This window comes from Panthera uncia (genome assembly GCF_023721935.1).
Source record: "Panthera uncia isolate 11264 chromosome C1 unlocalized genomic scaffold, Puncia_PCG_1.0 HiC_scaffold_3, whole genome shotgun sequence".
Lineage (NCBI taxonomy): Eukaryota > Metazoa > Chordata > Mammalia > Carnivora > Felidae > Panthera > Panthera uncia.
This window is the reverse complement of record NW_026057584.1, coordinates 6,382,057-6,409,707: the sequence shown is the minus strand read 5'-3', so window position 1 is coordinate 6,409,707 and position 27,651 is coordinate 6,382,057. Positions and strand designations below refer to the sequence as shown.

Below are 27,651 nucleotides of genomic sequence, written 5' to 3'. Positions count from 1 at the left end.
GGCATCGAGTGCTGTGCACAAGGGTAGACGCTTGATGCGTGTGGAGCCGAGATTCCGGGCTAGGTCTTCCTGAGCCACAGCACAACGCAGCTTCTCGTGCATGAACATGCACCATTGACTATAAAGTATCTGTCGCTTTTAAGACTCACCAGCGACGTTGGGCTCTTACACCACGTGAAAATCATCAGCACGCGCACACCTTTTGGTCTAGGTGATGTGCACAAAGGTCCATTAGCAGAGGAGCCTGGTCACCAGGAAGCTTCCTGCTGCACGTGTACCTGCCTGACACACTTAGCTCCTATATATCAAATTATCTCCTTTACCGCCATCATTTCCAAAAACGCCTTGCGGTAGCCACACCATTTCCGTATGCCATCAACCGCAAGATCTTTAGGAACAGGAGGGGGAACCAAAGGGATGACCGTTGAAAATGCACGGTTTTGGGGCGCCTGGGTGGCTCAGTCGGTTAAGCGGCTGACTTCGGCTCAGGTCATGATCTCGCGGTCTGTGAGTTCCAGCCCCGCGTCGGGCTCTGTGCTGACCGCTCAGAGCCTGGAGCCTGCTTCAGATTCTATGTGTCCCTCTCTCTGACCCTCCCCTGCTCATGCTCTGTCTCTCTCTGTCTCAAAAATAAATAAACGTTAAAAAAAAAAATTTTAAATGCACGGTTTTGCCGAGAATACGATTACACCCCCTCCTTCTACACATGCAACCGAAAGGAAGAGACCGAAGCAGCACATGTGGATGAAATTAAGACAGGGAAAAACAAACAGCACACGCGGGGGCCCCGGACCTCCCGATGTCTTTGGCCGTGGGCTAAAGTCCCCCACTGAGGGCAACACTTCAAAAGTAGCCTCAACCTGGCACGTTTCCAGAGGAAAAGCCAGCAGTAAATATTGACCCCAGGATCAATGGTTTCTGTCGAAGCCGCAGCAGGCAGGCCAGAGAGGCAGGGGGAGCAGCAGGCAGGCCGAGAGAGCAGGCCAGGTCACACGTGATCAGGAGCCGCTTCGTCCAACGCCGAGAAACGATCTCGCTGCCTCTGAATTAAAACTACTCTTCCCCGAACGGAGAAGATGGTGACGAAGATACTGATTCTTCTGGTTCTCGGAATGAACTTCCTGTCTTGTGCAGGTAAGCAACTCAGCGCCACGAGCCCCTGCCCTTAATGCTGCAGGTGCCGTCCTGGCCCGGGGCCGGGGCGGGGGGGTTGGGGTTCTTGTCTCACTGTGTCCCCCGTGTCCACTCACGTCCAGGTTTCCCGGTGTATGACTACGACCCGTCCTCCTTGCGGGAAGCCCTCAGCGCGTCCGTGGCCAAAGTCAACGCCCAGTCCTTGAGTCCGTATCTGTTTCGAGCCTTCAGGGGCTCAATTAAAAGAGTAAGTGCAGGGGGGGGGGGTGGGGGGGGGCGCCTGGGTGGCTCAGTCGGTTAGGCGTCCGACTTCGGCTCAGGTCATGATCTCGCGGTCCGTGAGTTCGAGCCCCGCGTCGGGCTCTGTGCTGACAGCTCGAGCCTGGAGATGCTTCCGAGTCTGTGTCTCCCTCTCTCTCCACCCCTCCCCCCACTTGCGCTCTGCGTCTCTCTCTCAAAAATAAATAAGCATAAAAAAAAAATTAAAACGAAAAAGGGTAAGTACACATTCCATCTTCTTGATTCCTCTTTCTGCCGCTTTGTGTTCTTTTTTTTTTTTTTTCCTTTCGTCTATTGGGTGCCCTTTAAAATTTTTTCCAGTTTAGAAAGATAACAGCTAGTCCTCTTTTCAGACTTTTTTAAAAAAAAATTATTTATTTATTTATTTGTTTATTTAGATGAGAAAGCATTTAATTACCGTTCTTGTCATAAGACCCTCAAAGCCACTTCGGATGCCAGATTCTTCTGTCCCTCCCTCCTCTGGCCTGGCTTCCTCTTTCCAGATGTTGCCGTTTGTGTATCCTGCTTCTGAGTCCACGGTCCCCCGCCCCCCCCCCACCCCCGCCCGGTTCCTCTTGAGCAGTTCTCTATGAGGAACTGCTCCTTTATTAGAAATGAGGTTTATTTTCGATTTCGGAGGTCCCCCTCCTCGCCCTCAGAAGAAATAAATTCTGGCTTTTAAGCCAAAGAAATCCCACCTTCCTTTGTCAATTTGGTAATGGTCTGTTTCCTGTTAGCTTCGGGAAATGGGGAAAACATGAACTTTCTTGGGCTTCCGATGACTCAGTCTGTGATCGGCCAAGAAAGAAACACAGAAAGAGGCTTCAAAGCCCGGACAGCAAGTCCCCTTCCCCTCCCCCATCCCCAGGGGACTTCATGACCTACTTTTATGGTCCTGGGCCCTGGGCCTGGTTGGAACAGAAGTGCCCCCAGGCTAGCGGGCGCTAAGGTGGGAGGTGGGGGAGGGTCTGTAAAGTGGCAGGTCGCAAGACCGAGAGCTCCGTGCAGCCAGGACACAGGGCATCGGGGTGGGGATGCAACCGGGGGTCCAGGCGGCAGCTATGCCCCCACAGGGGCAGAAGGGCCTTGCTTTCCCTCTGCCTGCCGCTCGCCTCTCCCACCAGGACTGGGCATCACCCTGGCTCACGCTTAGCTTGCTCCCTCTCCTGCCATGGAGGGCACACAGCTCGTGGCTTTCCTAGCCCTGGTTTCCAAATACAGCACATCCTTCTTGACTTTTGTCCAGAAACTGGCTCAGTTTCTCACGTCCGGATTCCCAGGAAATTAACTGAATTGTCTCAGTTACGTTTTCTAGTTGGGCCCTAAGTCATGAAGATGATGGGCTGTGTGTCAGCTAGGGGCCCAGCCTAGGAGCAGGCTGTCAGGGCCCAGAGGGGGGGGGGTCACTTGGCCCCGACATCGTGGTTCGGGGACACTGGGAGATAGGTCAGCGCCCAAGCTGAAAGGTGAATTCCTTCTGGAAGAGTAAGGATCAGAATAAAGGACTCCCCTCTTGCACACCGGCTGCCTTGGTTTCCATTTTCCGCATTTAATGAAATCTACTTGTGGTGTCAGGGTCTCGGTGCTTACAGACATAAGCTTTAAATTTACCTGTAACCCGCTGATACCACAGAAGAAAGTTAGTGGTTTGTCACGTGAGCAAGGGCTCGGGACGGACCCTCTTACGGATGGGTCCCGACACCATGGAAATCTGGCCTGTGGCAATGGGCTAGGACGAGGCGCCCCAACCCAGGCAATTGATTCTACGTGACTTGAGCCCACGTTTAAAAAAGAGGGGAGAGGAGAAGACAGTGACCTCTGACGTGGCCATGGGACCTGCTCAGATGCTTCTGTCAGGGGCACGGGCCGGGGAGGACGGTGGACACGGGCCTTGTCCTGGGGAAAAGAACAGAATTCAGGTCCCATCGGGGATGGAGCAGAGGGTAGGAAAGGAGGTTGGGTTGGACAACGACATAAACAAATGAAGGTCATTTTGGAGGGTGGGGAGCACTGCAGGGGGGGTGGGGCGGAAACAGAACAGGCAGAGGGAGGGGTGGGCGAGCTGGGGCTGGGGCAGCGTCAGATGGGGTGGAAGCCTCCGCCGTCATATGTGAGCGAAGACTCAGTCGGTGACAAGAACCTCCATCCGTGGGGAGACCGTGGGGGAACTTGGAGGACCAAAGGCCTTGAGAGAGAGGTCGGAGAGGTGGGCCGGATTGGGGACGTTCCCGGAACATGACTTTGAGAAGCTTGAAGCCTGTTTTAAGGACAGTGGAACATGCACACACGTGCAGGCAGCTCTTTGCACTTGGGAAGGTCTCTCCAGCCACCAAGTGGAGTGGGGTGCCAGGGAGGAGGCTGGGCCAGCGATCCTAGGCAGCAGGTGGTGATGGAGGGCAGCTGAGCCTGGGGTGGGTGCGGGGAGGATGGGGGTGGCTGGGTTCTGGGACAGCCGTAAGCAAAGCCACGGAAGGTTTGGGATCCTTTGATGTCGATGCCCCTCTCTGTCCGTTTTTACCATTCATCTTCTTTTCTTTTCTTTTTTTTTTTGTCACTGTTTTGCTTTCTAAATTATTCTTAGGTGTAACTGATCTTTACTTTTTGTCCAATTGTGAGGATTAGTTGGAAAAACCTAAATGATCACCGTGTTAGGCTTCTCCAGAGCAGAATCCATAGTGTGAGTGTGTGTGTGTGTGTGTGTGTGTAGAGAGAGAGAGAGAAAGAAATGTGGGAGGAGAGAGAGAGAGGGAGAGTGAGTGAGATTTACTTTAAATAATTGGCTTACACTATGTGGATGGAGGTTTGAGAGATCCGAACTCTGTAGAGGCGGGGGTGGGGGGCTGGCAGGCGGACGTTGTAGTTCATGTCGGAAGGCAGGATGCTGGCAGATTTCCTTCCTGCTCAAGAAAAAGGCAATTTTGTTCCATCTAGGCCTTCAACTGATTGGGTGAGGCCCACCCACATTAAGGAGGGTGATCAGCTTTACTCAAATTCACCAATTTACTTTTTTTTTTTTTACTTTTTAAATGTTTATTTACATTTGAGGAAGAGAGAGAGAGACAGAAAGAGAAGGGGAGGGGCAGAGAGAGAGGGAGACACAGAATCCGACGCAGGCTCCGGGCTCCAGGCTGTCCGCACAGAACCCAACGCGAGGCTTGAACCCACAAACTGTGAGATCATGACCTGAGCCGAAGTCGGATGCTTAACCGACTGAACCACCCAGGCGCCCCCCACAAATTCACCAATTTACATGTTAATTGCATCCAAAACACACTTTCACGGAAATATCCAAATATCCATTTGACCAAAACTCTGGGTATTGTGGCCCAGTCAAGTTGACACATAAATGAACCATTATAATCACCAAAAAGAATTGTTATGCATTTGTATATTTTTGTTTCTGTTTGGAATAAAAAAACCCAAAATATTCTCATTATACAAAGTCAGAAAATACAACGAGAAAGAAAACACCAAAACTACTATCTATTGTCCATTCCTCTGAGACCACCACTATGAACATGTGGGAGAATGCCTTTTTGGATCTTTTTCATATATTGGAATAAAATATGTTTTGTTTGTTTTTTTACGACACACAGTAGCATAGTGTAACGTCAGTCGTGAAGTACTACAATTTATTTCAGCAAAGATGCTGGATTTTGTATTTCCTCTAGTTGATTCCTTACTGTGGGGCATTTAGGTCGTCCCACCTTTTTCAAACAACACAGAGAGGAAATTCGATGGTTGAAACTGAGTTTACGTGAAAAGGCAAAACCATTAGGCTTTCCTCCTTATTCTGAACAGAGTGCTTAAAGGTGCTTAAAGATGCAAAAAAAAAAAAAAAAAATGGTTGCAAACTTATCTCAGAGTTCAATAAAATCATCTGTACTCCAAAATTCCCACATTTTTGTCTTTTCAACCCAGCCTTTGTGTCTCCAGCTGGCTTTCGCTGGGTCGCTTTCAGGGAAACTGCTGAAGTGTGATCGGTGAGAGGGTCCCACCAATGGTGTCCAGCAGAAGAGAGCTCTCTCTGTTTACGAGACTCCGATTTATTAGCCAATATTTTAAAATTACAAGTAAATGAGGTAGTAAATATTGCGGAGGCTAGATTTTTAGTCTTACTTCTTTCCAGAAAACTCTACTTCTATGAGCACGCCTCACCCAGTGTTAAAAGGGACATGAAAGGACGCCTGGGTGGCTCAGTGGGTTAAGCATCTGACGTCGGCTCAGGTCACGATCTCGCGGCCCGTGAGTTCGAGCCCTGCGTCGGGCTCTGTGTGGACAGCTCGGAGCCTGGAGCCTGCTTCGGATTCTGTGTCTCCCTCTCTCTCTGCCCCTCCCCGCCTCGCTCTCTTCTTTCTCTCTCTCTTAAAAATAAATAAACATTTTTAAAAAATTAAAAAGAAAAAAAAAAGGAGGCACGAAGGCGCCCCATCCCAGGCTTGGGGTTTGCTGCTTATTTCCAAACAAAATGTTCTACGTGTTCCTGTTCTTTCCTACGTGTGAATGGTCTGTGCTCTCAGAGAGACATCTCCCCACCGTCTCCTCACTGGGAAGTCGGTTGAATGTGTTGTTGACTCTGATTTGCCATAAGGTCGCTCAAGGACTGAAAGGGACTTGAGTTTTGGAGCCTGGGTGTGTGGTCGGGTACTGGGCTGTGGCAGCTCCCGTCTGGCCTCCCCGCTGCCATCTTGTTCCCGCCCCCCCACCTTGGGTTCTCTTTGTAGCGGTCGTCGTGACTCACATCTTAGCTCTTAAATCCTTCTGCGAACTTTCCATTGCAATGAGAATGAAATCTACACACTGTCCCATGGGCGACAGGGCCATCAATTACCGGACACACCCCATCTCGCACACATCATTGTGTAGAGTTCTTCTCTTGTTCATTTTGCTTCGGCCACAACCTCTGGACTTGTTCTGCCCCAGGACATTGGCCCTGCTTTTTCACCACACGATGGGCTCTTTCCCATTCTATGAGCCTCAGTGGGAAATAATTCTTCCTTGGGAGGATTTCTCTGGCACGTTGTCTCCAGTATTTCCTCCTCTCCATCCCCACCACCATGTTGTTTTCTCCCTCATAACACCGTAACCGTCTAGAACGACCTTGCTTAGTTTCCTTTACCGTGTTTACTGTGTGGCACTCCAATTGGAATCCAAGCTGCATGGAATCTTCCCTGCTCTGCCTTTGGCGCTGGGCACACAGTGGGCAGTCATTAAGTCACGGGACTTCTGTGTCATCAGAACATTGCAGATTCATCAGGGAGTTTGGAAGTTTCCCCCACTATCTCACCCTTGGTGGAAAGGAGTAGACAATTGTGCAACCTCATTTATGGGTCAGAAGTGATCAAACAGGAAGCAGGACTAGACAATACTGTGCAGAAGGGTTGAACTTACCCCTTAATTTCTTATTTCGGGGATTATTAAGAAGTCATGGGGCGTTCTTTTAGGAAAATGTCCCTTAAAAATACACCCAGTTGATTCTCGCTATTTGCAGGGGTTGCGTTCTATGCAGTCACCACGCACACTAAATTAGTACCTACTGAACCACTGCTCCTTGTCTGACACGCGTGTTTTCTCCGTACGGCACATCCAGGCTTTCTGTGTTTGGGAGCCTCGGACAGCACTGTAAGGCTACACCTGGGGGGCCATTTTAAACAGCAAAATCACCAAGGGAAAAAAAAACACAAAAATGAGAAAAACATGGTCCAAAAAAGAGCAGGAAAGGGGCGCTTGTCTACAGCACGACAGCAGAAACAAGAATGCAGAGCGCTGCCTTGTCTGATCTCTGCTGGGAACATGGGCGCAGGACAACTCAAATCCTCAGCGCACGCGTGTGGATGACTGCAAAGGGACCCTGAACCTCGGTTCTGGGGTTATAAATAAATTTGAGCAAGTAGGCAAGTTGGGAAAAACGGAATCTGCCATGAGGATCAGTTATAAAGGTAAGTCGTCATAAGCAACGTCGACCTTGGAGTTCCCGCCAAGAACGCCCAAGTTCTGGCTCCGTTTTTTTAAATGAAGTATTATGTGCCTTTGGAAAAACGTTTCTTCTTGTCTCAGACTGAGGGCCGGGAACTGGGAGGTTGTGAGTCCAGAAAGCTCTCACCATGGAGGACTCTGTAACTTTTTCTTACTGTGCAGGGAGAAACATTTGGAGCATTGCAAACCCCAGTAGCTCACCCATGGCAAACTGATGCTTTGTTTTTGTGAAGGTCTATGTCCTGGACCAGGATAGCTTGAGCATGGACCTAGAGTTTGGCATTCGGGAGACAACATGCAGGAGAGAATCTGGAGAAGACCCTTCTACCTGTGACTTCCAAAGGGGCTACTACATGGTAAGTGCAGCGGGAAACGCCGTATCCCAGAAATTAACCTGCAGAAGCGCCTTGCTTCTTCTGTGACCTGGAGCTGTGCCCCATCACACGGACGCTCTGGCATCCGGCCACACTGGGAGGCACTGACTGTGTCCGTGCTGTGCTCCCTGCGCAGGGGCGCAGTGCCCCTCAGTGGCTGAGGGCTTGAGCTCTGGACTCCGTGGTGTTGAGTGATCCTGGCAAATTGTTTAACCCCCGCTGCCTCAGTTTCCTGCTCTTTGAACCGGGTGTGATGATGGTTCCAGGCAAACTGAACTCAAAGAGGCTAATCCCAAAGGCAAATTCCAGAGGTGTTTCGAGGTCCATTTTAAACTGATCTAAAAACTGTGTCCTTGGTGTGACTCACACTATTTTGCAGTAGGCTGTTGTGCAGTATGTCACCTGGCTCTGGTTCTACTGAACCACGGTGTGTTCCGTTTTGCATCCCCGGTGGCCAGAACGTGGCCCAACACTTGTTCCCACCCACGGGCAGGTGTCTGGGACGAGCAGGCCACCACCACCGGGCCAACTCTTGCTGTCCAAGGTGTTTGCCTAAAGACGTAGGAGTTCTCAGGGTTTTGTGAGCTTATGAGTTTGTTACTTTATGAGTTCGTTACTTTATGAGTTTGTTACTTTATCAGTTTGTTACTTTATCAGTTTGTTACTTTATGAGTTTGTTACTTTATGAGTTTGTTACTTTATGACAGGGTCGCTTGGCAATGATGTAAATTCTGAAAAGGGAATCCTTTGTTTCGCCACCTGTTTCATGACACTTTTCTCTGTGACTGTTGGGAGAAGGACTCAAACCCAAGTGTCACAGCGTCCGCTCCTAACAGACTCTTGAGGCCAAAGGAGAGGAGAACACAGGCCTTGGGTTCTTCCTGCTTCCTTTTGTTCCATTGGGAAACTTCGGGGCAGCTCACTCAGGGCTCATGGGGAGGGGAACACGTGATACCCACATGCCTGACAACACATCTTCAGGTATTTCAGTTGTGTCTGCTTCGCTGCTGGGAGATTTTCATTTTGGGAACACGAGGTGCCTCTGTGAATTTCCCCTTTCCGTCTGCATCATTCTGTCAGGCGTTACGCTATCACCTGATCTCTGAGATGGGTCCTAACCCTTTCTAGGAGCCGCTGGCCACGGAGCTCACTGTTTTCTTTTCCAGCCGGCAGTTGTTTGCAGAAGCACGGTGCAGATGTCTGCCGAGCAGGTGCGGGACGTGTGGGTTCGCTGCCACTGGTCGTCCAGTTCTGAGTCTAACAGCAGCGAAGAGGTAGGACCAGGGCCTTGGTGTCCCCCGGGGCAGCACCCTATAGGTTCTGTGTGGGTCTGTGACAAGCAGACCCATGTGATAGAGTCACTGAGTATCCCCAGGCAGGGGCAAACACAGCTTTGCTCACTTGGCTGGAGTCTCCCTTCCTTCTCCAGCCTCCCTCTCTCTTTCTCTCTCTTTGTTTCCCAGAGAGTTGGAAACAGAGAGCTTAAAGCAACAATTGGTAAATCGTTAGAGTTTTAGAACTGAGTGTGCAGGCCACTGACACTGTGGTTTAGTGGAGGAAAGGGGAGGGGCATTTTTGTTGGACTAGAGTTCAAAACCATTTAGCAGCTCTGCGGTCCAGGTCAGGGTACTTAACTCCATGATCGGCCACCTCTTCACCAGCCAGATGCCGGCAGTAAAGGCCATCTGACTGTTCTGAGAGAGTTGAGTAAGTTGGTGGACAAGTAAGATCTGGCCCAGCGTCTAGTCCATGAGAGATGCTTGGTGAATGGCGGGCTGGCCCCTCAGCCCTGCAACTGCGCTGAAATTGATTTGGTTCCAAGATCTATTTCCTGGGTGTTAGGACAAGTACGAAGGACTTCCTTTTCCAGACTCCACTGAAGCTTACATAAAGCCTGATGTGTTTTTGAGCTGACACACTCACACATCCGTGGCCCGGCTAATCCAGAAACGACGAGGACCAAGCACAGCGTTTCGCAAGCATTTTGTGCATGCGGATTTTGTGGCTTATATGGGAACAGCTGGGGAGAGAGTGAGAAGCGAGACAAGCAAGTCCCGACCCGTGTGGAGTTTGTAGATGAGTAAGGGGGGGCTCCGGGCAGCAGGGTTGATCCTGACTACCAGGCAAGCGTTTGGGGGTACACGCTGAGGGGACAGAAGATCGTCTGGGCGCAGGGAGAGCTTCCCTGGGGAACTGACGTTCACATCAAGAATGTCCATCAGTTCAAAGGGGACAAGTGTGGAGGGGAGGAGGAAAGGTGATTCCAAGCACAAGGGGACCATCAGGGAGTACTGTGACGTGCAAGAGAAGCTGGTGGGTTGGAAGGGACACAAACCATTATGACCGCAATGAGCAACATACGGGCACAGAGGCACACGGCTGATCTGGAGACAAAGGCAGAATGAACCTCCAGGGTCACGTCTAGGATCCCTGGCCTCATCCTAATGACGACGGGCCTATTGATGGCTGAGAGCAGGTGGGGGCACCAGGAGGCTGACAGGACAGGTGCCAGGGAATGCTAACGGGAGCCGGGAGTTAGCAGTGAGTGTTGAGAAATGGATTCTAGTTCATTCTGTGGCCTTTAACGTGTTGAAATGAATTCAGTAACTGCCCCCCTCCATTTAATCCGTCTTCCACCACTGGTTTGGTAAGTCAATTCTGACCGCACAACCGACAGATCTGTTGCAACTTTTTCGTAGCATAGTGGACTGTCTGCTTGTCTTCCAATCTGAGTTTTATAAGAAGACTCTGACATCAAGTTAGGCGAGCCCCTGAAAGAAGCAAGATTTTGAAATAAACCCTCAGGTGGATGTTCTCCAAAGATTAGGAAATCATAAAGAATTAGGGGCAAATTAAAAAAAAAAAGAACTCCTTAAATTCAAGGATTCTGTAATTCGAAGGAAGAAAGAAAGCAGATGGAGATTTCAAGTAATTCCTGGAAACTCTGAAGTAGATTTCATATATGAAACAGAAAAAAAAAAAAGAAGAAACCAGCTGCTAACCATTTTCAGTGAAATAAGCAGTGATATTAGAAACAAAAGATATGGAAACCAATTTGACAATAAATTTCATATTAAGAAAAGAAAAAGAAACGTAAAAGAGACGAGACTAGGATGAATTTAGGCATCAAACACAGAAATCATTGTTGGAAGTAGGAAATGGAAGAAATAAAACCCCCCCAAAAAAATCCTGGAGTAATGAAAATGAAGATCGTTTGAAAAACGTATGTAGGTTATAGAAAAATTTCCAGGGAAAGGAATATAATGGGAAGAAAGGGTTAAGCCATGGAGAATAAGACTGAAAAATCCAAAATACGAAGACTAAGGACTTAGATCAAAGGGAAGATATCTCGCAAGGATATGATGAGAGAAACTGTCAATAGAAGAAGTTTGGAGTTTTCCCTTACGTGATTTTAAGAAGTATAAAAGCTGTAAGGACATATGAGGGAATAAATGTCTCAATTTGCTAACATTCTGCTGTCCTTAGTCAAATGTATATTTGAATTATAGGTAGTTTCTATGATTTTTGGTTGATTTTTAGTTTCTATGATTTTTGGTTGATTTGGAAAGAGAAATCTAGAGAGGACGGGGGGTTCTATGTGCACACGAGTGCACAGTCAACCACTTAATGGTTTAGTCACCGTCCAGAGTGCGGTGCTAATGCCTGTAGGTTGATGGGGGAACTTGACTTCAGGCAAATCCTGATGTGGAGTAGGTGGGATGAGATTTGCCTAAGGCTTCAGCCAGGAGACCCACAAACAGTCCAAAGTCCAAAGGGAGAAACTGAGGAAGAATAACCAGAATGGAATTCTGAGCTCAGGGGACGAGAGGCGACTGTGTTCCGTCGCAAATGATAGAACTTGAACTACAAGTCGCCGAAGCCAAAATGGGTAAGTCCCTGGATCGAGTTCCCAGAAAGGAAGGGGAGGAGTTCACCTCATGGACCCGTTCATTTGGGAGTCTTCAATGCCACCTGGGCCAGCTTCTCCCTCCCTTCCCTCCCCCCTCTCCCCCAAGCCCCACCCCCTTCCCCTCTCTTCTCTGCTTCCCTCTCCTACTGTAGACGAGCTTTTTCCTTTCAGCAAGGCCACAGGCTGCTCCAGATTCAGATGCTCTAACTTAGGAGGAAGAGGGAGCATTTCTCTCTAGCTCCACTGGACATGCCTCTTGGCATGACTCCCTTTGGCCTGGCTTAGGTCATGTGTGCCCCAGGCCTTTTTTTCAAGTTTATTTATTTATTTTGAGAGAGAGAGAGAGAGAGAGAGAGAGAACGCACAAGTCGGGAAGGAGCAGAGAGAGAGAGGGGGTGAAGAGAGAGAATCCCAAACAGGCTCTGTGCTCATAGCACTTGCTACTTGATCCCGTGAACCAGAGACAATGACGTGAGCTGAAATCAAAAGTCGGACACTTAACTGACTGAGCCACCCAGGTCCCCTCCCTTTTCTTTTCTTTTTTTTTTTTTAATGTTTATTTATTTTTGAGACAGAGAGAGACAGAGCATGAATGGGGGCGGGTCAGAGAGAGGGAGACACAGAATCTGAAACAGGCTCCAGGCTCTGAGCTGTCAGCACAGAGCCCGATGTGGGGCTCGAACTCACGGACCGTGAGATCGTGACCTGAGCCGAAGTCGGATGCTTAACTGACTGAGCCACGCAGGCGCCCCCTCCCTTTTCTTTTAATAACACCTTTACTGAGTTATAATCCACATAGCATACAACTCACTCTTTTAATGTGTCCAATTCGGTGGCTTTCAGTATATGAATATAGACTGAATATAGCCTCCACTATCTAAATCCAGAACATTTGCATCAACTCAAAAAGAGATCTCATCCCCATCAGCAGCCGTTTCTGTGCTCCCCGTTCCCCCAGCCCCCAACAACCCCTCATCTGCTTTCTGGGTCTACGAATTTGCCTATTCTGGCCATTTCATACAAATGGAATTATACAACACGTGTCCTTTTGTAACTGGCTTATCTCACTAAGCATGTGTTCTGGAGGTTCCACCTGCTGTAGGATGTATTGGTACTTCGTTCCTTTCTAGTATTAAGATTCTATTGTATGCATATACTACCTTCGATTACACATTCAATACTCGATCAACACTTGGGTTATTTCCGCTGTTATGAACGATGATGCTACGAGTCTTCGTGCGCAAGTCTTTGTGTGGACGTATGTTATTCAGTGGCTTCATGGAGTCTATTTGTGCAAGCCTTTCCCTAACTGAACACATTAGGGGAACTTCATACCCAGAAAACCCCCACATCTGATCCAAATGCAGTCTGTCTGCAAGTTCATAGGGAAGGTGCCATATTTCTGGTCCCCCACATTTGGGAGCACGTCTGAGTCCAGTGGAAAGCTTTTCAGGCGATTTAAACGTCATGCGATTTGCTCTTCCCCATGTGCTTTCCTAGACACACATGTTTGACACCACATAAAGTTATTTAATACAATATATTGCCTTATTTCATTAAAAATGAATTACGTAATACCTAAGAATCTTCCTGATAATATTTGCATTTTTTACAATGTCTTTTTTTTCCCTCTTTCACATGCTGATCTATCCTGATGCCGAAATTGACTTAGATGGGTTTTGGGGACATATTGGGATCCTCTACATGGAGAAATATGTACCTATTTGGTAAGTTGAGATCTGTTCTTTTTAATGTGTTTTTTTTTTTTCTTGAAACAACTTTATATTGTAGTTCTCTGTTAGTGAGTCATTTAACACTGGAAACACTATACAAGCCTTTGAACAATTATAGTATTTCCAGAAGATGAGCATTTTTTTTTGTTCCTTTCTTACCAGTAGACGACAATGATACAGCTTTTCATTTAGGTATCTCTTTATATTTATGCAGAGATTTTCCATATATGATTCCATCTGAGGTGTCAAACAAGCAGAGCAGGTGTGAGTTTACACCTCGAGAGGCTCCCTCAACTTGAACAGGCTTATTTCCTCCTGGGTGCACAGGCTGAGTTACAGGACCCAGGTGTGCCACAATGTGGCTGGAGGGTCTGGACTAAAGCTCATCTAATTGATCGAGGGCGAATTCTGTCATCCTGAAGCCACGTGATGAGAACCACCCATCCCTTTAAGAGTCTCGGTTGGGGGAGGGAGGGCCCTCCTTCCTTTCCGTGGTTAAGGTTCAAAGGGTTAGGGGCCATTTTTATCTCCCTGAGCCTTTTTCCCGGTGCTGATAGCTACAAAACTATTTGCTGATCCTCCACTGCTTCTCGCTTAAAAGGAGGCATATTTGGGGCGTCAATAATGAAAGCACAGAACATTCTGGAAATGGAGAAAGGGGCCTTGCCTGATGACCATTCCTGTATTACAGGTCTCAATCCTGACAAGTCCAGAAGCGAACGCAGTGAACGGTCACTCGGTAAGTGGTCCTACTTTTTTCCACGCAGCACCAGCAGATTCTTTTTGGATCAAGCCAGACTCTGCTGGCACCATTTCACAGTAGATTAACCCCCGAAATACAAAATATTTTAAGCGCGAACGAAAAGAGCAGCACTGCACAAGCTTGCTTTGCGAATCACTGAAAAGGTAAAACGTGAGGCATGAAAACTTACTTAAATGTTAGCAGGAATCGAAATATCACAGCTGGCTCAGGACGTCAGCATCGACCTTTCCTCCTGCCCCACTTTGGGGCATTTTCTGAAAAAGCGTGAACTCTCTCGAACCACCTCTTTGCCATCCGCTTTCAAAGGTGTTTTGGGGCCCGCGGATGAAGTTAACAAGACCATAGTTCCTCTCTTTTTACAGATCATTTTCCTCGTTTAGTCTTCTTAATAGCTCTGGGAGGCAGGTGTTGTATTACCTGCTTTTATAGATAAGATAAATGGTAATTCGTGGTGTTAATCGCATATGCAAAATGCAAAATGCATATGCAAAAGTGCTAATTGGTTGACACGGCTTTGTCTTTCACAACCATCCTGGGAGGCCGCAGGTGTTCCTTCCCATTTTGTAGATGGGCAAACTGAGGCTTAGTGAGTTTCTGGAGTTTGTCCAAGGCTACATTGCCAATGTAGGACTTGATACAGATCTGTCAGACTCTAAAGCTTCTGTTTTTGCCAGTGCTATTTTCTGGAAGAGCTGTGAAATTCACTTTATTTTGGATTTCTTCATTAAAATGAATAACACAGATAATAATATTATATTGAGCCCGGTGTTTGATCCTCACTAGGCATACTGAAATTTATTTGAAGTGCCGGGGCTTACAATACGAGGCTTGATTTCAAACAAAAAGTTTTAGACACCCTCTGCGTTGTCTGGGAGAACATACAATTATTTGCACAGTGCGACCATTGCTGAGGACATTTTTTTGAACACTTCTTTTTTGGAACTGCCTTCAGAATCTGTGGCCCATTCTTTCAAGCTGCTGTAGTGGTGGAAAATGGGTGTCCTTGGATTTGGTTTTGGAAATAGCCAAAATACATGTGATTAATCAGAGTAATAACCAACTTGGGTACATTAGTTATAGATTGCTGTGTGTCAAATTACCCCCAAATTTAGCAGCTTAAAGCAACAAATATTTGTTATATCACAATTTCTGAGGGTCAGGAACCCAGAGGCAGTTTAGTCTGGTGGTTCTGACACAGTCTGTAACAAGGCTGCAGGTAAGGTATTGTCTGGGGCTGTGATCTCATTTGAAGGCTTGACTGGGTCTGAAGGATCCACTTCTGAGGTCAATCACGTGGTTGTAAAAAGCCTTGACTCTTCATGGGCTCTTGGACTGAGGGCTTTAGTTTCTCCCACTGTGGGCTTTTCCATCGGGCTGTCTGAATGTCCTCAAAACATGACAGCTGGCTTCCCCCAGAGACAATGATGAGAGAGAGACAGAGAGACAGAGAGAGAGACAGGAAGAGAAGGAGTAAGCTGCAGAGCACCGGAGACAGAAGACACGGTCTTTTGTTACCTAATTTTGGAAGTTGTATATCACCACTTCTTTGTATTTTATTAGTCACACTGACCAACTCTGGTCCAGTGTAGGAGGGGAACACCCAAGTGTGAATTCCAGGAGGCCATCTTGGAGGAGGCTGGCTACTACAGTGGGAAAATGCCATTTGGGACCAAAACTATTTTACGTATAAATTAATGTGACTGAGCCTTCTTATACGGCTCAGAAGATAATTCCAGAGTTGAATTTTAAAAACATGTTGGGCCCTGGGAACATCACGGATGCGGTTGAACATCCGTCTCCGAGATTTCTTTGAAGACGACAATTTAATTTATTTCACCAAATGTGTGTGACAAGCACTGGGCAGATCTCACGGAGGCCTAAAAGACAAATGTGACAGTGCCTGCCTTTGAGGCTTACAGTAGTGGCCGGGACAGGTCACACGTGGAGAGAAACACACATGGGTTCAGCTGTGATGTCTCGCAGGGGAGGGGGAGGGACAGCCGGGTAGGGCAGACGGAGCCATCCTGTCTTGGCATCCCTCGGCAGTGTGGGTTTGTTTATGCCGGTCACGACCCTTCCCACTACTTATTGTCACGGGGCCCATGTCATCTCAGATGTTGGTGTGAATGACAGAGCCTATCCGTCCTTCTGTCTGCAGAGAGCCTGAGAAGGATCTTTCCTCCCGGGAATCGAGGGTACCCGTACAAGGGGCGCAGAACAAGGACAAACGCTGGCTTTGAGTAACAGCCTCGAGGTAAGGGGACACAGCTAAAAACATGCGTATTTAGAAAGAGAAGCCGCTTGGAGTGAGCGCCTGGACGGACGCCGCGGCCCCCAGATGTCCTGCTCTGCCGCTCGGCTCCTGTCCTCGCCTTCCCACCCCCTCGTCTCCTCCCAGGCTCTGCCCCTCCGTCACCTCTTCCATCCCGTGCTCCTCGAGCTTTCTCCTGTATCTCTCGTATTTGTCACCACTGGTGTCATCACGTGTTGAAGAGTGAACAGACAGACAGAACAGCCGCTCCTTTGACGCATCCCCCTTCCAGCAACGGCCCCCCCACCCCCGTCCGCTGAGCTTCTCGACTCCACTGTGGCCTTCGGCTGCTGGCCTACACTTCTCACCTCTCATTCGCCTTCTGCTCCTCGCACCCTGGATCTTCAGCCCTCGGATCCGTGAAATCAGATCTGCCTGCCTCTCCTCGATCGGTAATTTAAATACCGGTGACGATTTGTATTACCTTCTTAGCCGGCTGTCTCTTCCTTCTGCAGATTTCGCTCCGTGGTCTCTTCCACTCGCCCGCCCTCATCAATGATCTGCAGTTACTTCCAAGCACACGTCTCTTACCACGCTCTATCCCGAGATCCAGGCCCACTGGATGCAGTTGCTATGGTTACCTGTGACCTCTCGGGTCCCACCCAACCTCCTCGTCAGCTCCCTGCCTTAATTGAGGGCATCGCCATCCGCCTAATTTTCTCAAGCTCAAAATTTTAGAGCACCATTGACTCTTTACCCTTTCTCTCCTCCCAACATCCACAGGGGTCCAGTCTTACCGAGTTGGGCCGCACGTTTTCTCTGGTATTGGCCGATCACTTGCTCGCCATCACCACCGACTGGGGCATGCCTTCCTGCCTCCGGTCCTGATCTTATGCTGTCCGCCTTGCACGCTGTCCTCAGGCTTCTCTTGAAGCACAGAGGGGTCTCTGATCCTTTCCACGTAACCCCCCTAATGCTCACTTCACTTATGGGATAAAGCAGAAGTGTGCAAAAGACAGGCACTAAGCCAAAAGGAAGAAAAGCCTATTGGCCCCCAGTGCTGTGGGGAGCTGAACACTGAGCCCTGCTTCACCAAACCAGCCCTGAGTGTCACCGACTCTCACGAGTATATAAATTTCCAGTTGCTAGGGCATTTGTAGCTAAGTCTTGTTAAAGGCTCCCAAGTAGTAAGGGGATATCAGGAAGTGGACGCCTAGAAGGAATTCTCAGATGCGACTGCAGACATCGATTCCCTGCACATCCAGTTTTACACGGAAACACAAGTTAATAACAAAGCTTGAGCTCTCACAGGCTTCAGTTTACACAGCACTGTAACCCTTCAGGATAAAGTCCAAACTCCTCAGCGTGGCCCACAAAGGCCTTGGCGATGTGGCCCCTGCCCACTTCTCCAAGTCGGCCTCACCCCTAAGCTCCAGCAGTACTGACATCCGCCCGGCTCGCCCTGCTGTGACCTCTGCAGGGAACAGCCCCCTCGCTGCTCTCCCCTCACTGGTCAGGTCTCAGCTGGGCGTGCAGTCTTCCCATGGGCGGTCTCCTCTGATCCCTTTAGGACGGTCCTCATCACGGGGCCTCCGCACTCGTCCGTCCCCTCTCTGCCACATCATGTTGCACGGGACCCCCGGGCGCAGGGCGCAGGGAACTTCACTTGCTACCACCCAAGTGCCCGGCACGGAGCCTGGCACGCAGCAAGCGTTCAGCAAGTAGTTTTGAGTGGGTGATGGAATCTTCCACGTTAGGTCCCTGAAATATTTTTTAAAAAATCACTTAAGCCTCGTATAATTAATTTTTAACCGCCGGAGTTTGAAGGAAGTCAACTGACATTTTACTAAAATAGAAGGAAAATTTACCAGTGAGGCCGTATTGGATGAAAGATGCAAACGGGAGGTTTTCTTTTTAATCCGCGTGCCTCCTAAAAATAAACACCAGCTTCGTATGGAGATCAGGAAACTACTCATTACGAAGAAATGGACTCATCATATTCCTTTTTTTTTTTTTTATAAATTTAAATCATTTCCTTTTGCTTTATAGAGCATCCTTGGGGAAAAATACAATGCTCAATGAACTGGCTGTATTTCATCTATTAATAATACGATTATATTGGGCATACATGTATTGCAATACAAATTCTCGATTTGATTTCCATAACAAAATTGATTGCTTAACAAATGTCTCTTTAAAGGCAGTGGAGGGGCGCCTGGGTGGCTCAGTCGGTTAAGCGCCCGACTTCAGCTCAGGTCACGATCTCACAGTTTGTGAGTTCGAGCCCCGTGTTGGACTCTGTGCCGACAGCGTGGACCCTGGGGCCTGCTTCGGGTTCTGTGTCTCCCTCTCTCTCTGCCCCTCCCCTGCTCACGCTCTGTCTGTCTGTCTGTCTCTCAAAAATAAATAAACATTAAAAAAAAAATTAAAGGCCGTGCAGACGAAAGGTTCAATGCGGCCGTCCTCACCTGGACACTGACTTTGAGTTAAGTGCCAGTTATGTCCCTGGCCTCCCATGACCTTTAGATTTCCCCACTGCGCTCTGAATTTCCAGGAATCACAAAAGGAGCCTGGGAAGCCCAGCACAGGGTCTGGAACCAGCAGACCTGGCTCCCAGCCTGCTCTGTCACCACGAGCTGTGAGACAATGTTCCACTCTCTTAACTTCTCGGCTCACTTCCTTCAAAGGAAATTATTATTATTAGTTTTGTATTTGTTTTTGTGCCTGTTGGACCGGGAACTCCTTGGGGATGCATGGCCTTGTCATTCTTATTAATTATTTTAGCTCCTACCATAAAGTTAAGGACAATGTCTAGACCATAATAAAGGTTCAATCAGGTTGGAAGGAAGGAAAACACACACGCATGACCCAAATCAGGACAACTATTTGCAAGCTGTGAGTGACGTTCTTCCAGTGGGGAGCTCCTTGAAGGCGGAGGCTTTGGTTCCGGTAGCTTGGAGCCCTCAGACCCTGGTTCAGCTCCTGGAACAAAGTAGGGGCTGAGGAAGTGTTTTTGTGATTCAATAAACACTGTTCTAGGATTCTTTCAGGTTGCTAGAAAATCATTTCGTACATAGGAGTAGATCGTGAAAGGTGATATTTAGACAAGAGCTTTGGAATTTTTGTCTTATTTGCCCCCTCTAATATAGGGGCCATGCAAATCAGGCTCTAACCCTCACATTGGAAGGGATCTTTCTGAGTGTCTAACCCTTGCTTGATCCTTATAGCTAAATAGTCCACACTCCTTAATTATGCAGTGGCCAGATGGTCACAAACCACACCAGACCGCAGCAGTGTGAGCGAGGCCTTTTCCTTTACGTTGCCACGTCGATTTGTGCGGACCCCTGGAGTTCTATGTCCAAGAGCAGCAAAGGAGGCCATTGCCACTGAGGCCTGTTGGGGATAGCTGCAGGGTGGAAAGAATCAGTCTCAGGATTATTTCAGTTTGCCCAACAAGTATTCAACTCCCAAGGGTGCCTGCGTCTGTGTTTGGACCCTTTATGTGCATTGCCTTTTATAAATCTTGCAACAACTCCTATGAAGCTTTGCCATTATTGTCTGTGTTTTGTAGATGAGGGAGCGGAATCATCGGAGAGTCTTGCTCTCAGAGGGGGTGTTGAGATTGGGGTTTTCACTGTTGATGTCTGGGTGTCTCTCTTTTCCCGCCTGTGATACTGTACCTCATGCCAATACCTCCATGTTTAAGAAAGATCATGAAAGGGCAAAGCCCCGAGGATTATTTATTTAAGATTCATGTGTCAGGTGTGGGGTGAAGCTAGGTAGGCAGCCGGCTGGAAGGTAGACTAGTTGACTGGAAGTGTTAACACATACCTATCTGTCATCAGCCAGGTGGGAGGGGTGACCCTACAACACGGGCCCCTCAGTGAGTGGCTGAGCGATTTCCATATTCGGGTGTGAGACCTGTGAGTGACAACTGCTCATGATCTCCCACCTCCTGGGGGAACCAGACTCCATCGGAGATGGAAAAGACCAGCCGGTGCTTGGGAGCTGGCAACCTGGCTGTGTGCGGGCTGTGTCTACCTGTACTCTGTCTGCCCTGACGCTCATCCATGGCACACACGTGATGATCACTCTACCAAGTACAGTCGGTTCTCATTATCATCGTAGTTATGATCTGTAGAGTCGATGCCAACACTGATTTAGTGGATACTCAACCATTGCTCCTGTGGGAAGTACAGGGTGAGGCTCCTGTGAGCCTCTGGTCACCTTTCATCAACCAGTCAGTGCACGACCTCGACGTATGGGTGTTTCTGTTTAAAGACACCTTATTTACCATACTGTTGATCCACGTAGAACTCACGGCCAGCGGCACTGCAACTCGCGCCTGAACCGCGTTTCTCTGACACAAGCGTATCTCCCCGAGGCGCGTCACAGCCCGTGCTTAGCAGCGCTAGACGGCACTTGGGCTCCACGTGTGGGGGCCACAAAATCACCACCAGGAAGCACAAAAATGCCAAAAATGTGGCACCGAATAAACCGCGAGAAGGATACTTGTTGACAGTCTGAGCCGCAATCAGGGGGCAGAGCGTCGTCTTACATGGCCAACAGCACCCATGTTGGGAGACTCCCCGGGCATCTCCTGGAATGAATGCAAAACCCTCAGGAGTATTGATCTGGGGGTTACAAAGGAATGTTAGCGAGCAGGCAAATATCTGAGAATTCAGAGGGTCTACTGAGCAATGGTTTCCACCCCTCGCTCCTCCCCATCTCCTGTTTACTCTCTCGGGTTCTCTTCCCACTTGGCTTGAAAGAAGTGGGGTCTGTACTGCTGCCTCCTCTTTCCATTGGCTCCGCCCTGCTCTCTCTCCACCTCTTGGGGCCTCCAGCCCCCTGGCCTTCCCTGTGCCCACTGGACTTCGTGGCTGCATTTAGTGCCTCTTTCCTGGCTCTCCTTTCAGCCAAGACTTCTCCCTCTTCTGCATGGATCTCTCTTCTTCCTCCTGCACCCCGAATGGTGGTGTTCCCCAGGACTCCGGCCTCAGCTCTTCCTCTATGCACTGTCTTCTCTTTCCTGGGTGATCCCAGGAACCCCTGGCACTTTGATGCCTATCTGTCCGGGGAGCATTCTGCCCTCCATGTCCACACTGCACCTCTACAGTGTTTCTAGACTGTGCCTTAACCAACAGTGTGCCAGATGCCTGCATCTGTGTATCCTGCCACATGCTCAAGGCACAGTTCTTCCCTTCGGGACTGGTCTTTCTCCTGTAACCAACTCATCTTCCTGGTTATCCAGAATCTGAATAACAGATTAATCTGAATAACATCTTCCTGGTTATCTGAAACAGAATCCTCTCGGACCTCCTCCCTGCCCTCCGCCACCCAGTCACTGCTTTCTGCTGTCTCCCTCTGAAGTTTCCTGGCTCTGTCCCTTCACTGGCCCAGTGTGGACAGTGTCTTCCTGATGGCTTCATCTTGTTCCCTCAAGGTCACCTCCACATGTCGCCAGAATTGTTAACACTGGTGGGGGCAGGAGTGGAGTGGGACACAAGGAATGGGGCCCTCTGCACCGTGGTGTGGTCCACGTCTGTGTCCCCCGATCCTCTCTGCCTCCACATTGCACAGAAGAGTCACCTGGCTGATTATTTCCATGGGCCCCCAGTCTGGCTCAGACCTCCATTCCCAGGCCCCTGATGCCCTGCTACAGCACCCCACCCCCACCTTGCCCTCGGGGTCTCCTGCACCAGATGAATTCCTGGAATTACATTTATCATACTGTATTCTAGTCCCTTCCGGTTTCTCTACAGTTTGTGATTTCTTCCTTCCTTCCTTCCCCCTTCCTTCCTCCCTTTCCTCCTTCCTTTCTTCCTTTCCCCCCTCCTTCCTCCTTCCTTTCCCCCTCCTTCTTTCCTTTCTTTCCTCTTTCTTCCTCTCTCATTCTCTCCCTTCCTTCCTTTCCCCCTCCTTCTTTCCTTTCTTTCCTCTCTCTTCCTCTCTCCTCCCTCCCTTCCTCCCTCCCTTCCTCCCTCCCTTCCTCCCTCCCTTCCTCCCTCCCTTCCATTGAGGCTACACTTTATTCATCTTTGTAACCCCCAATACTTAATGGATGCACACATGCTATTGAACAGATGAATGGATGACTGTAGCTGAGGCCCGTCTCCTGCTTTACTGATTCCGGTGGCTCCCTCGCTTGTACCCTGTCTCTTTCTTGGCTGCAGCTTTGCCTCAGGCCCCCTCCGGCCCTTTCTTTTTTGAGACTTGAGCTTCCTTTCTGGGGCCACCTCCCCTTCCCCCTGCAGGTTTCTCTCACTTCTTTGTCCGAGACGCTGACCATTTTGAATAGTTGTTCCAGTCTCTAGCGCCATCTTGGATTCCCCTTGAATACACCCAGGAGTGCTGGGCCCTGAGCCTCCATAGCAAGGATGTGGAAAGCATGCTACAGAATCTAATCCCTCCCCCCTTCTCTCTTTTACAGCAAAATGCATTGGAAGGAATAGAAGTTCCAGAGAAGAAAGATACTTTATGAATTGTGTAATTTTTCTTTTGATCAGTTCCAGTCGTTAATGAATGTCTTACTTTTCCTCCTTTTTCACTGTTCGATTTTTTTTTTTTTTTGAATAGGCATAACCGTCGGGGCACCTGGGTGGCTCAGTCGGTTGAGCGTCCGACTTCAGTTCAGGTCATGATCTCGCGGTCCATGGGTTTGAGCCCCGTGTCGGGCTCTGTGCTGACAGCTCGGAGCCTGGAGCCTGCTTCGGATTCTGTGTCTCCCTCTCTCTCTGCCCCTCCCCTGCTCATGCTCTCTCTCTGTCTCTCAAAAATAAATAAATGTTAAGAAAAATAAAACCAGGCATAACTGTCAAGTTTTTAGATAAGAAGCAATGACATGAAGAGATTAGTATTACCTAAGGATTTTAGGAGCTGAGGACTCACAAAGTGGCCATGCTTAGCCTAATCATGTCAAACACGTGTTTTAGATTAATATGCAATGATTGTAAATTCCTTACTCTTAAAGAGACAGTCCCAGGCAGCTTGGCGTTAATAGTGTCTTTCCTTTTGTGACTTATGTTAAGTTTAAAAAATAAAGGACCTGAAAAAAAATCATCTGGTGATTTAGGGATGAAAAGGCAAAGGCCGTCCCCTCCCCACCACCCAAATGCCCCTGTGGATTCTTTTTCTCCAGACTTCTCAGTCCTGGGCGTCAATACAGCAAAGCCAGCTTTCTGTCAAACCAGGTATTGCCGGGAATGAACCCAAGGACAGAGGTCCGTGTTCCCAAGCCACTTAGCGATTGCTGCAGTTGGGGGGGGGGGGCCTCTCCTGGAGCCAGGCCCTTATGAGGTGCCCTGGGGGGATTACAGGAGGTGAGAATCTACAAACCCAAACACAGCACCTCACCAGTGAGATTGAAACCCCGTCAGTTTCCCAGGCTTTCTGGGAAGACGTCACAAGCCCCTGAGAACCATTTCCTGGATGGGAGGTACATTAAGACGTTATTGGTCCTTTGCACCGACCTCGAATGAGGTGAGTTGTTTGTTAGGGAATCACTGGCAGTCTGCCTAAGCATGACGATGTTGCATTCTTGCGAGCCCCCGGGGACACGCACACCCCTCTCCGGGGAGACCACATTTACCTCCCTTGTCCCTTCCCAGCTTGGATTAAAAATTGCCCAGAGTTCCGACATTTGATGTTCTTTTTTATTTTCTCTCCCAAAATGTCTCGGTGTGGCTTGGCTTGTCACCAACATGTCACACGCCATGCCCTTCTTCCCACATCCAGGGTGTGTGTGCCAGGAAAGCTGTAGGGTCAGGTCTCACCTCTGGGGCTGCCTCAGCCGCAAAATTTGCTGGTGTCTTCCTCAAGTTTGGGGCAGATTCCCAGGGTATTCTGTTTTGTGTTATCTTCCTTTCCAGACTGTAGCATGCGATTTAATTTTGATCCTAAGATTAATTATATATACATTTCACAATACATGGCCTGATTTCTTCAGCGACTGTCAGGTATTAGTGGCTCACGAGGAGTGGGACAGGGACAAGGCAAGAGCCATTCTATAGAATGTTCTGCACTGCAGATGCCAAGATCTGACCTTTTAAAATGAAGCTCAGCTTGATCCACTCTGAGTGTTCTGGACTATCTCTTTCCTTCTTTTTGTTTTCTTTCCTCAACACCTGTCTTGTCCTTCCCTTGGTTGTGGTATCTTCAGTGCTTCAGCAACCCAAGGAAGGCAAATGAGGATTTCCCACCTTGCTCAACTGTCCTATGTGAAGAGCTCTGTTTATGTGAGTGATAGATTTTTAGGAGGGTATGTGGGACCTACTGTGGACGAGTGTGAGTGGGATAAGGAGAAGTCCAAAGGGGCTTCAGCTGGGGCTACAGCTGTAGTGTGCAGGAGTGGTGCTGGGTGGGTGGGCTTTAGGGTCTCAGGACACAAGGAGCCTAGAATATGGTAGGAGCCAGAGCCCCCCAGAGTCTTTCTGGAGGTGATTGGTTAGACTTGTCCAGAGTGGTAGCCCAAAACCCTTGCTATATTACATGGTTTCTTATGGTTGCCCTAGCTGCTGCCCAAGGGTTGTATGGTCAGGAGCCCAGCCATAGTTGCCATGGTGACAGCTATGGCTACTTGTCCAAGTAGCACATGAAATCTCTAGCTGGGATCAGGTAGTGAACTGCAGGGGGCTACTAGGGTCACATGCAGACAGTTGAGGATTGGTGGTCAAGAGAATTAGACACATCAGAGGGATTATAACCTCTGTCCCACCCTGGGAACTTTGAGAAGCCAAATCCCGGATTTAATTTGTGACAACCTCCATGCCCCCACATTCCCTGGCTAGAACCATTTCAGAAAAGCAGCATGTTTCTACTATATCTTTAAACTGTCATAGTTGCTACAGTTGTGATTCTACCCACCAGCTCCCGCTGCCAAAGAAATGGACTCCCCAGGGCAGGAACCTGTCCTCCTGGAGATGCTAATAGACAGAGGGAGAGAAGGCATCCAAGGCTGCCCATTCTGATGGATTTGCCAGTAGAATTTACATGAAACAGCAAGAGGTCAATGAGAAAAGCCATGGGTGTGGGACCCTCAGATTTCTCAAACTGCTATCCTTGAGCCTGCATATTTGTCCAAAACCCACACTTCTCTCTTCCTTCCCTCTTTTGAGTCCACTCTCTTCTCCACCCTCCATGTTGCAAGGTTTTCTGCGTCAGCCCTGGCAGACCCCCAGATCTGATTTTTCCCTTGGCCAGCTCAGTCTGCTTCTCTCTCTCCTTGTGTTCCCAAGCCTTTACGTGTGCGATGTGGCGTAAGGTTGGCCCCAATGTCTGTGTTGGCTCCCATGCTCTCTTGTCTTGGTAGTAGATTGCTTTAGCCATTGTTCCATGTTCCAAATTAGGCAAATTATCAAACATTTATTTTCTGTTATATCTTGAATCAGTGTTCACATGAGCTGAGCTTTCTCCCTGCTGTCCTTTATCTCTTTGTTCTGTTTGAGGCAGGCCTATTTTATCCCAAATGGTACCTACCCATTTCTAAAATATGATCCTAACTTGACTGTATTACCATAGTTAATGGTCAGTTTTTTACGATCAACATGTCACTCACTAATAGGCTCACCGTGAATGGATCCTTGGGCTGGGAGGTCCTCCCTGACTGGGAGGAAATCCCTTTTATAGAAAGATCCCGAACCAATATCATGGAGCCAGCCATATTGGGAGGATTTTGGTATTTATAACTATATTCTTTTCTTATTGCTGCTGAAGCACAAACTGAGTAGCTTAAAATAACACAAATGCATCATTTTACAGTTCTGAAGGTTAGAAGTTCAAAATGGGTCTCCTGGGGCAAAATCAAGGTATTTTTAGCAATGCTATGTTCCTTCTGGAGTCTCCGGGGAGGATTCATTTCTCTGCCTTTTTCAGCGTCTACAGGCCAGCCTCATTCCCTAGCTTACAGCTCCTCCTCTGTCTTCAAAGGACAAAACTCCAACCCTCGCTTCCATCATACATGGCCTTTTCTGTGACCACGCTGCATCCTTCTTACAAGGAACACGGGGTCCACCCAGATATTTCAGGATATGTTCATCTCAAGATCTTTAACTTAACCACATCCGCAAAATCCCTGTTACCTTGTGAGGTAACACATTCACAGATACTGGGAGGCCAGTATTCACCCTACCATAATAGCTATCATTTACTGGACACTACAAACCAGCCAGACACTGTACATGGATTCCATCATGGAATTCTCAAAATAACCCTAATGGGCACCTACCCACTCTGACCACAATTTGGCCAATGATGAAAACATGGCTTAGAGAAAACTTGTACCATCACCAGTAAGAGGCAAACCCAGGCCTCATAGCCTCATATCTCAGCTCTCTGAATTCTACCCTCTCTTTGAAAGAAAGAAAGAAAGAAAGAAAGACATCAAACCTTCAGAAAGCTGATCAGCGGGTTTGAAGTTCTCTCAGTAGATATGAGGCAAAGAGAAGGGTGGCCAAACTGTCAGCCTGATGGATCACTTTGGCCATCAGATGTCGCCAGTGCAGTCTTCTTACAAAACCACCGCAAGCCCACCCTGCAGACCCACCTACCCCTTGGATGAATGTGCATTAAGCGAATCCAGAAGCTAATGGAATCCGTAAGCGAATTCCATTAAGTGAATCCAGGGAGCATGGTTCTCTGCATCAGCTATAGGGACTCCATACGGTGGGGGTGGGGACTGTTTTACCCCCAAACTCCCTGTTAAACACACACACTGTTGCCCTTCTATTTACTTCTTCTTTAGACCGAGGGCCAATTGTGAAATTGGATGAGGCGCTGGGTTCATGCCAAGTTTTCCTTTGCCCATGACCTTGGCATTCTTTCTTTGGGTATCCAAACAGACACTCCCTTGGCCATCACTCAACAGAAAACTGGCATCCTTAAAAGCCAAACACAACCTACCTCAGGAGAAAAAACACAATTAGTGAGCAGATAAGACATCTGAGCTTTATTTTTCTCATAAGTGGGACGTGGTAGAGTAATGGCTTTGCGGGTAAGGTGGAGGAGGGGAAGAAAAAGGAGCTGTTGCCTTAGACTCCCCGGCTGCTCCGGGGCGCTCTGAGCCGGAGGGCACTAGGTGGCGAGATTTACTAAGCTGGGCTCTGTGGGGCTTGCAGTGAGGAGAGCGAGGCTTGTTGTGTTCACCGTGTCGCGGTAACTAGGTCACAATTAAAGTGGGAAATGTGTGTCGTTCCGTGGGCAGAAGCACAGGACTGTCGCTGCTTCTTCAAAGG

At 48.6% G+C, this 27,651-nt stretch overlaps 1 protein-coding gene across 2 annotated transcripts; it reads left to right on the top strand.

Moving 5' to 3' along the window:
- The first annotated feature begins 934 nt into the window (after window positions 1–934).
- SPP2 (secreted phosphoprotein 2) lies at window positions 935–23,093 on the top strand. 2 transcript variants are annotated; one of them, XM_049614634.1, is made up of 8 exons: window positions 976–1,134; window positions 1,257–1,381; window positions 7,623–7,745; window positions 8,930–9,037; window positions 13,346–13,400; window positions 14,098–14,145; window positions 16,328–16,423; window positions 23,000–23,093. In XM_049614634.1, the coding sequence occupies exons 1-7, from the start codon at window positions 1,077–1,079 to the stop codon at window positions 16,411–16,413; spliced, it is 603 nt and encodes a 200-aa protein (XP_049470591.1). In that variant the 5' UTR covers window positions 976–1,076; the 3' UTR covers window positions 16,414–16,423; window positions 23,000–23,093. The 2 variants fall into 2 exon arrangements, with proteins under 2 accessions (XP_049470592.1, XP_049470591.1); XM_049614635.1 differs by lacking the exon at window positions 23,000–23,093 and having other exon boundaries at window positions 935–1,134; window positions 16,284–16,378.
- Window positions 23,094–27,651: the final 4,558 nt, after the last annotated feature.